At 37.0% G+C, this 10,908-nt stretch overlaps 1 protein-coding gene across 1 annotated transcript in view; it reads left to right on the top strand.

Annotated features, from left to right (window-relative positions):
- Nucleotides 1–248: 248 nt before the first annotated feature.
- LOC110458723 overlaps nt 249–10,908 on the top strand; it is a 23,139-nt gene continuing 12,479 nt past the window's right edge. The window contains exons 1-3 of the mRNA XM_021510599.1: nt 249–795; nt 4,200–4,287; nt 10,416–10,545. Of these exons, the coding sequence (XP_021366274.1) occupies nt 737–795; nt 4,200–4,287; nt 10,416–10,545 (277 nt within the window). The 5' untranslated portion in view covers nt 249–736. The remainder of the gene's footprint in view (nt 796–4,199; nt 4,288–10,415; nt 10,546–10,908) is intronic.

Below are 10,908 nucleotides of genomic sequence, written 5' to 3'. Positions count from 1 at the left end.
CGGATACTCAACATTATGTCTGAGGCTTACAGATTAATCTTTGGCACGTGGATGGAACGCCTAGACGTTCGACCGCTAATCTGATTGGTTGATCTCCGAACCTCTCTGTCAATCAATAGTCATTTCCATCGCTTAAATCCAGAGGCCTGAAAAGGGGTAATTTATGTACTGAAATGATTCAATACATTTGTCAGAGAGTATAAAAAATAACCACATGTGTGATTTTACCGCTTAAACAATTTATTCTTCAACAGAACTTGAAAAAGTTGTAGCATTTGGCTACTTTCCGAAATTTTCTGACACACTGATTACAAATATCTGGATAAGTAGCCTACAATCCGTGAAAGGATGAAAACACTCGCCGTATCACAACCCGAATCAAAGATCAATCCGCCATTCTACCAGAGAAAAAAGCAGCCATATTAAAATAACTATTTTCGTTTGAAATTAGTATAAATCTAAATATATGTACAAAAGTGGTGAGAAAACACGAGACTAGACATCAGCTCGTCTCGGAAGTTAATCGAAAGCGTCAGGTTAAGCCTGAAACATCGACAATTACTCGCTCCTCCGCGGAGGGATATATTGTGTGTTGGTTTAGCGTCAGCGACAAAGGCAAAGGAATATGTCAGCGCTGATCGGGTGCTACTGAGGATATCAAAGTGGCGAAAAAAGTAGGAATAACTTTTAGGAAGTTCGCCACGAGCATACCGGCTGACCCGAACGATATTTAGGGATGTTAAATTCGGACGGTTTAGGTGAAGGACAACAAGCATGGGGCGATCGGCGACCAAGGTAGGTAGAAATCAAACGGCCGTCGGACCCCTGAATGGTCGCCATTTTGACTGTTGTTCGGGGCCCATTGTCACAAAAAGCTTATCTTGCAAGGCGAGAACTAGTTCCGATTTTCTACTTTCACTCACGTACTGTATAAATGTTGTCATTGGTGTCCTGAAAATCATTAGTTATTCCAAAGTGGTCCGAAATATGACACTGTTAACCTATTGTCCCATGCTGTTTGAATACGCTATAATTTCACAATGTATGGAGTGTAGGAAAGCTAGACTTTCATAAAAAACGGTTTCCGATGGTCCTGGGATGTTTGGAAGGTCCGTGTGAATAGCTCGCCCTTCTCCCTTCGACTGTTGGTGACGAGTGTTGTGTGTAATAAGTGGCGGAGACACAGATGTACGCCAACTGTTGCTAGCCAGAAACGTCCATGATCAAATCGTGGGCCCCAACACATGGTCCTACAGCAGATGTCAATACCACCACAATCACACAGCTGATAAATCGCAGGCCACACGTGTAATTAATACAGCCAGCATGTGTAAACAAAACATGTGCACCGTAAAACCCGTGTAAAAATCACAGCGACCATGTCACAACAAATCCAATACACAACCCCAATACACACGTGCAGTGCAATACACAACCCCAATACACACGTGCGATGGGAACATTCTCAAGTGGTGTCCATTTAACCTGCTTTAAAAATATGATTTAAATGCAGCAATAAATGTTTCAATAATAACATTTTCAAATTTAATTAAAATACTTAAGTTATTACATAATTAATTGGTCTTGATACAAATTGCTTAATGGCATTATGATGTATGTAAAAAGGGGACATAAGAAACATAATCATATTCATATCTATTTTGGGACAGGATCACTACAGCTAGACAACAGGTGCAAAAATACACCATACAATGGGGAGCAGAACCATAAAAATGCATGGCTCCAAATGTTGTGTATGCGTACGACGTGCATTACATTAGTTTTCCCAGACATATACTTTCGGGATCAGATACCTACTGTGGTGTCACAATTATGTTAGTGGTCCATATCTGACACACATTACATACAGAAAAGTCATACACGTCGTGGTTCTGTGTGACCACATACTGCATGTGACACTGATGAGTGTATCACACACAAGGATAGATCATATGTGATTTATAGACATCACCTAAATATCTGATTTAATATCATGTTTATTAGCTTTTGTGTGCATAGCATACAGAATCTGTGACAAACATCCCGAGGTACAGTGTTACCTTGATCACATGCACATTACATGCAGAATCTGTGACAAACATCCCGAGGTACAGTGTTACCTTGCACACATGCACATTACATAGTCCTCAGGTTTATGTCCTACACCTTAGTGTATTGTTCATACACCATGGTACATGTTCTGTGTGTAATGGATTCACATGTGTACATTGTCCTCATCAATGTAAGGTGAGGTGTACCATAGTGCATGTGCATTAAATGCATGTGTACAAAGTTTCAAGGCAAGTATCAACTCATTCACCCCTACATATTTAAACTGGACTTACCCAGTCTTTGATCTGGCATGGTTCAAATGTCCAAGACAAGATAATGAGAAATATGTGAAATTATTAGTCATCTGTATTTAATTAAGAATTTTTCAAAAAACTTCACAATACATACTCCAACAGTGACTTTTGGGAGGCGTATATATTTGAGTCTTGGCCCAAAGTTGAACCCATTCACCCCTGAAGTCACATTTTGACCTTACCAAATCAAAGACTGGGCAAGTCCAGTTTATAAATGTAGGGGTGAATGAGTTTTTCCTGGAGTCAAAATTGTTTTTTAAAATGATGTTCAGGATACTCTTTAAAAAAAATCTTCAAAAATCCCTTTTCTTTATTCAGATAAAACTTGGTCAACATGTTGATTTCCTTTGGCTCTGTGTTGAAAACATCTTCTATCAAGCTGACAATACTTGTTCTCAATTGTTAATCGGGCAACAAGAGATTGACATATTAAATTCTGTTAAAATCAATAGAGGATTTAAAACTAAATGAACAAGTTCAATATTTCTTTTTATCTGACAATAAGAACACATGTCACACTGTCACAAGCTACTGGTGTATATATCGATCAATTCTGTCACTTGATTCATTATCTTTGATATGGATGAAAATATATATGATTCTGCTTGAGGGGAAAAAGTCAAAAATTGAGATTTTCCTTTCATAAATTTGTGACTGGAAAATTGAGCTACCTTTTCCTGTTTTGCAAATTTCCGAAATAAGATGTTGGAAGTTTTTCAATGTTTTACTCAATGAAACCATGGACATCATATATACGATAGTGTAACAATTAACAATATTGTAAGACCATTTTGTAACTATTTCCCCCAGTTTGATGCCTAATGCCATCTACTTTAGATTCAGTTTGCAGTTTTCTTGTGGAAACTGTCATAATTTGTCTCAAATGTTCAGCAAGTATTTCACTAAAATCTTGAAAAATGTAGAATAATAATTTGTTTCAGTCCATAAAGAAAAGAAAGACACAAAACTTAAAAAAACCAGAGGCTAGACATATTTTACAATCTGAAATCACACTGTTAATATCATACTGAATTGGGAACAACTTGACGATAGATCCAATATTTCTGAAAGCATGCTGTGGCTAGATTATGAAAACAATAGTCATTAACCAAAAACTAAAGCAGAAATTTGCAGTAGTTTTATTTAAGGAATTAAAGTTTAAAACTTCTTGGGTCAAACTGGTGGTTTAGGCAAAACAAAAAATATTTGGTGTTTCCGGTAACCCTACCTATAGCTACCCCTAATTGAAGGCAATTTATGACTCTCCTTATATGTAAACAATATAAAATCTTTTTTTTTTTTTTTTTTACCTACCCTAATTTTTTTGAAGACAACTTTCAAAGAAGTACTGTTTGGGTCGAGATTGCTCTCTTTATGTAAACAATATAAAATCATTTGTTAAAGTATTTTGTTTTACCTACCTACCCTAATTTTTTCCAACATGTTACAGGAAACACATATGTTTTATTTGCCTTCCCTAAGCAGGCCAAGTGAAGTTACTGTTGAAGCTAACATTAAATATTCAACTAAGTTGATGAGACCCAGGGCTAACTTACAAGTTCATGTATATATATGTGGCTGTCTTGTGTCCGGAAGTCTGTGTGTGGATTACAGGTAAACCAACTATGTATTTTCAGAAATGAGATGCCACCGTATTTTAGAACTCCTGCACCCAGTATGCATTCTCGAGGCCCTGGCCTCATGCACGGTCACCCTATGCCGTATCGGGGCCACATGGGTCTCCCTCCACAGGCCTCGCAGCATGTGCCCACAAATGTAACGGTCAGTATCCATTGGTTCAACATTAAGGTTTGTGTTGCTTTCCCATTGCAGATTCGCGTCCGGAAACGCTCGATTCGCCGAAAGAATTGTGAGCGCTCACGCAGACAAGGAACTTAATGACTTACTTGATTTCAGTGCGGTGAGTTTGTCGTTTCTATGGTCTCCGGTACCATTTCCATGGTTACCGGTGCCCGTTTCCATGGTTATTGGTACTGTTGCCATGGATGTTTTTTAGACACCTGTCCATGTTTGTATCCCAATTTTGTTTGCTTGCTTCACCTATTTTTGGTTGCATTATATTAAAGTTTTTATTTTCCCTTTTCAGTTTTGTTTAGTTTTTGCCTGTATCATTACTGCTGCAAGTCCAACCTGATCAATATTTCAAGTTTCGTTCATTTTCCATTTGTTATTCGTGATTGTATTTTTCATTTATGATTGATGTTGTCTGCATGGCGATTGTTGTTGTTGTCTCCTCTTTGCATGTGCTTTTCATTTACCTCCTACTTCCTCTGCTCTCATCATGATATTTAAGTTGGTATCCATCATTTGTCTGGGGAAGAGTTTCCTCCCTTAAACATGCATGTACTGAGACTGTTTCTTCTACCTTCCTCCTTTGTTTGCGCATGTGAATATATGCAACTTAATTCCTGGGCTTTGATTGATATGAAGGTATTTATAAAATTAAACCAGATCATACATTTTATGGCGAAGATCATTTACACTTCCTTTGCTGGTTACCATCTGTGTTCTGTCATTGTTCATTATAGACATTTTTTTTTAAACATTGAAGATATTGTATTTATTCATAAAATTATCATTTATCATAATACTATTACTTGTGTCGTGCTCAAGATCATAAGAAATAATGCATCAGTACTTAATAATTTTGTGTCGCTGAATATGTATATTTGCTCCATACCTTCATCTTCTATAACAATGCTCATTATTTATGAATTGCAAATATTAATGGATTTTTTTTTTCAGAAATTAAATCAGGCTACAGAGTTTAGCCATTTGTCTTTAAGGATTGAGTGTGTCATGTGAATGATTAAGATTTATGACTGTTAATACACGTATCAAGGAGGTGACAATTTCTGTGTTTATTGTTTAGGACTATAAAATTATTAGGGAGTGCACACATTTGGTTGATTTCACAATGCGTATTGAAAATTCATTGATTGTGTAACTGGTTAAATTTATAATTTGTTGGTATACAAAAGGAGAAATGATATTGATATTTAATCTGGGATAATCCTGGACGGGGCCATGGGGTCATTGATCCATCAAAACTGAAATTGACCCCTCTATGATCCAAGTTTCTTCTAATTTTACATTATTTTGATATTGACCTTGAAATTGCTGAAAATGGCCCACTGCTCTCAAATTTCAGGATTTTCCCTGTGTGATAAAAATACTTTGCAAGACAAGAAAAAAGTAAGGGCAAGCTGAAAGAAAGAAAGTTTTTGAGATTACTTTATTTTTTTCTTGAAAATATGGCTTTTGATAATGTCCCCGCATACATTTGTAACTTATCATCCATATTGGACTACAAGCTGTTGCATGAGTGCCACGCCATACTGTGTTTGTATTTCTATAAAATCTATTGATTTGCTATAAACTTTTGTCATTTTCATCCGTATGAGTTTCGTCCTGATCAATGTCGGATGTTCCTGCATCTTTGGTACAGGGTTATAACGTAAACATACCAATATTTCTGTTGATATGCCAAACATCAGGTCATGTGGACTAGGTTGTCCAATATCATTACTGCAGGCTGAGGAGGTGGACTAGGTTGTCCCAATATCATTACAGCAGGCTGAGGCGGTGGACTAGGGTGTCCCAATATCATTGCTGCAGGCTGAGGAGGTGGACTCGGTTGTCCCAATATCATTACAGCACGCTGAGGCGGTGGTCTAGGTTGTCCCAATATCATTACAGCAGGCTGAGGCGGTGGACTAGGGTGTCCCAATATCATTGCTGCAGGCTGAGGAGGTGGACTCGGTTGTCCCAATATCATTACAGCAGGCTGAGGAGGTGGACTACGTTGTCCCAATATCATTACTGCAGGCTGAGACGGTGGACTGGGTTGTCCCAATATTATTACTGCAGGCTGAGGCGGTGGACTAGGTTGTCCCAATATCATTACAGCAGGCTGAGGCTGTGGACTAGGTTGTCCCAATATCATTACAGCACGCTGAGGAAGTGGACTAGGTTGTCCCAATATCATTACAGCAGGCTGAGGAGGTGGACTAGGTTGTCCCAATATCATTACAGCAGGCTGAGGCGGTGGACTAGGTTGTCCCAATATCATTACAGCAGGCTGAGGCTGTGGACTAGGTTGTCCCAATATCATTACTGCAGGCTGAGGAGGTGGACTAGGTTTTCCCAAAACATTACAGCACGCTGAGGCGGTGTGGCTAAAGGACTAACAGCTGAACAAAAATAATCAGTTTACAAACTCCCTGTTGACAGCTTCTTTACAAAGACATCTTTCTGACATCCATAAAGGCTAAAAATTCACCAAATCTTTTCTTTTGGAAGTCGTCCTGATATATCTTTAGAGGCAAATCATATTTTAGTAATATTTCACTTCACAATAGATAGACATGATGGTATTTAATATTGAAGATAGGTAATGAGAATTATTTTGACAATCCGTTGAATAGGTTTGATTTGTCTTCACTCTCCCTTCACTATAGATAGACTTGAGTGTATTATTGGTGGAGGTTGTTTAGAATATATATTACCTGCAAAGGAAGTACATCCTAGTCATGAACTTATTTTTAACACTTTGTACATTTTCTCTCCTGAATATTGGTGTTCTTTTTACCAAAATTTTCAACAGCCTGTTCCTTTATATAGATGAATTGGGGGAAAATATAGCACAATTTTTATTGAAATTGGGAGGATATTCCTCAATTTTTTGGTCATTTTGGGAAAACAAGGCACTTTTTAACTCAGGGAAACAGCCTGTATTCGGTAGTAAAACTGAGCAAAAAAATCACTGAATATATCAAGTATTTTTGTGAAACAAAAAAAGACTGTTGGGAATGTAGTAACAATTTATTTATGAAAGCCTGTTCAATTGACCACATGTTGTGTACTTGTAAACAGCATTACTGTAGTAATATAATACCACCGATTTAGCTGATAGGGGCAGGTCACTCTTAATACCATCACATTATCTCACCTACTATAATTAACTTGACCAGCCTGATTAAACACTGGACAATGGTGAGGTCCAGAGAGTAAGCTGCCCAGTGGTCAAGTTCACACCTTTGTAGCCGATTGTCACACCACAGTGATAGGGGATTAGCTGGGCATTAGTGGACGGATTACCCACAGCCAAGGAATGTCCCAACAGGGGTGGATGTTCTTAATTCTGTGTCACAAAGTTCTATGATTACAACCCTGAAATAGGATAAAATGTTGTCATTTTGAAGTACAGACGTTTGTTTAAAGGTGTCATGATCATGATAGGTGTGACATAGGGGTGGCAATGTGTCCTGGTTTTGTTTATACCCCTGGGTTGGCTTCCTAAGTCCACACCCAGTGGACAATTTACCACTTTTTGAAAGTAAAACTTGTTGAGTTAAAGAAAGTAAATAGTTGTTTTACATCGCAGCAACCCCTAAAAGTTATTCTCGCACTGAATTTATACTTCACCAGGTCGAAGGCCAAGCAAGATACTACAGTTCTTCTGCTTTCATAAATATAGGGCTTGTTTTGAATGGAAATTATAGATCTGAACTTCTGATTCCTGTTGTAAATAATTCAGACTTCAAAATCAATAATAAATTTAACTTTATTTACGACTTTTTTGGTGATTTTTTGGTGGGCAACAGGTTGGAAACATTGTTGGATATACACCTATATGAACATTTCTTCTCATGATAAATACAGATTTTCCAGGTTACTTTTGCATGTTTTCATTTTTTTTTAAACATTTAATGTATATATTACAGAAAAAAAAATCAGATACATAAATAACTTGCCACATTCTATTTTGAATTGCTCATAATATATTGTATTATAGCAGGTTTTTTTTTCAAGAATGTATATACCGGGACACTCTAACTGAGCCTAGAATTTATGGACTTAGAAGTTTGTAAATAATCTTTTTCAGAAATGTTTACTATAAGTTGCCAGATTGTTGTAAATGGATATAAATGTTTCTTTTTAATTTCAAAAAAATGGCACCAGATTCAAAAATATTAAGTTTTTCCATTAAAAGACATTGCTGTGAAAGAAAATTTCCTCCAATTAAGATTGCCATACTGGAGAACCGTTAGTGTTACTAGGTCTGTCAAGGGATGATAGCCTACTTAGATTTGACAGAGTGTCGCAGTATAATTTACATGTTGATTGATAGTGGAGGTCTATTTTTATACACAAACAGTAGTCATATAAGTTAATTGATTGTATTGTAAAACAAGTGACTTGCAGGTTTTATTGGGGCTTTATAGGGTTTTCAGATCAGACATTTATTACAAGAGTTTGACAATTTTTTAAAAGGTGACTGAAAGAGACTTGAAGGCTAGTGCTGTAGGAAGGGGTGGGGTGGGGGGTAAGGGGCTGAATAAGGAAGAGGATGGGGGATATATTGATGAAGGCTAGTGCTGAGGAAGGGGTGGGGTGGGGTAAGGGGCTGAATAAGGAAGAGGATAGGGGAAATATTGGTGAGAGGGGCTAGAGACGGTGCATAAAAACAGAAAACTGGACTTTTTCAATATTTCGGGAATGGGGCTTAAGGCTCTTGTTGGTCCATATGGAAGTGTGGCAGAGATATCCCACCTGGTCAGGTGACCAAATACTGTTCATGTCCAATCAAGGAACAAGTGCTAGTTTCAATTTAAATATATATATAGGAAAATCAAGAATTTAGTTTAAAATTGAATAAAAATTGTCAATGTTTTGTTTAACAAGGAGGGGTCAGTTGGTGCATGTTTTCAAATTAACAGAAAGTTAAATCAACAGAAAGTTAAATCAACAGGATACAAAATGTCTTAATACCTTGCTTGTAAAATATGGAAACAACTATATATATATAGCTATTAGATGGTAATATTATTGACAAAAACAGAATTGTTTCGACTTGCTCCAAGTCCTCTATGAACTGGGACCTTGGTTTGGAGACCTAGTAATAGAAGGTATATCACTGTTCTGTTATGTGAACTGAAATTACTGTTTAATTCATTCACCCCTGAAATTTCATGATGAACTATTCCAACCTTTGAATTGGAAGAGTTCAAATGTGTCTTCAGGGGTGAATGAGTTAAATTGGGAAACTTAAATAGCTGTGATAGACGAACTGCAAAGGTGCAGACATAGCAACAGCTTTAACGATTTCAAGTTTAAAAATGTTCCGATACGTCCATGTTATGTGATATCAATGATATAGTTAATTAATTGCAATTATTGTAACAGTCTATTTGTACCAAGATTATGTTACTAATACTGGTAAAATTTTGTAAATTACAAATGTTTTTGAGTAGTTGCCTACTGGTAATTGATCTTGATATATATACAAGGCGGTTTTCAGTTTCATTAAGATGAATTTGGCTTGATACCCTGGTAGTAAATTTCAGTTCTTACCAACTATTGAATATGCAAGAATATTATGATTATTTACAGTTTCTTCATGTGTGCTGTTTGTTTTCATATTTTGTAGAAACCAGGAATTGTATGTGAAATATTACTTTTAAATATTTCTTTCTTGAAATAATTTTTATGGGGTGCTTTAAAACTCTTAACAGTGTAATCAACTATTGATAGATTTTATCATGTTTGTCAATTTTCTTCCAAAAACTCTTCAAAGAAAACACAATTAATTTACAAATTTTGTGTTTGAAAATGAATTAGCTCAAATATTAATAAGATTAACAGAACAACTGACCTCTTTTTATCATTGGAAGTATTAATAAAACATTCATTTGTGTACAACATCATAAGGGTATAACGTATTTGCCTGCAGACAGATCATGAAAAATTCTATGTCTCCAAAATTCAATAGCTATATAGTCAAAACATAAAATCCCACGGTACAGTCCTGGACATCGAGCTAGTAGGATTGTACACCTCATGTAAACAGAGTATTGCTTGTTTAAAAATGATTCTGTGAGGAATTTCATTTGTGTCTCATACTTGTACATTATTGTATCTGTAGTTGTTATCATTTTCAAAAGAATGACAGCATATTAAATAAACAGGTGAATCTTTGTTTTTTGTCTGTATTTCAATTTTGAAAATCTGTTTTATTTTGTGCAGATGTTTTCACCACCGGTGTCCAAGAATGGTCCTCCTGGCGGCCCCTCAGGGGCAGGGCCTGGACCTGGGGCTGGACCTGGACCTGGGCCTGGGGGCAATATGGAGTTTGGGGGATACAAGTCTGGTAACCGTAAGTAATCAATTTTTACCATTTTTACCAAATTACCTGTCTACAGGGACCAGAAAGAGTACAGGTCTCTCTTGAGAAACTCGCCCTCAATATAGAGTACCAGTCTTGAAAGACCAGCCCTCAATGTAAAATATCTGTCTTGAAAGACCAGCCCTCAATGTAGAGTACCTGTCTAGAGAGACCAGCCCTCATTGAGATTACCTGTCTAGAGAGACCAGCCCTCAATGTAGAGTACCTGTCTCGAGAGACCAGCCCGCATTGAGATTACCTGTCTAGAGAGACCAGCCCTCAATGTAGAGTACCTGCCTCGAGAGACCAGCCCTCATTGAGATTACCTGTCTAGAGAGACCAGCCCTCAATGTA

The sequence above is a fragment of the Mizuhopecten yessoensis genome, unplaced genomic scaffold (assembly GCF_002113885.1).
Source record: "Mizuhopecten yessoensis strain PY_sf001 unplaced genomic scaffold, ASM211388v2 scaffold9725, whole genome shotgun sequence".
NCBI lineage: Eukaryota > Metazoa > Mollusca > Bivalvia > Pectinida > Pectinidae > Mizuhopecten > Mizuhopecten yessoensis.
This window is presented reverse-complemented; position numbering and strand designations above follow the sequence as displayed.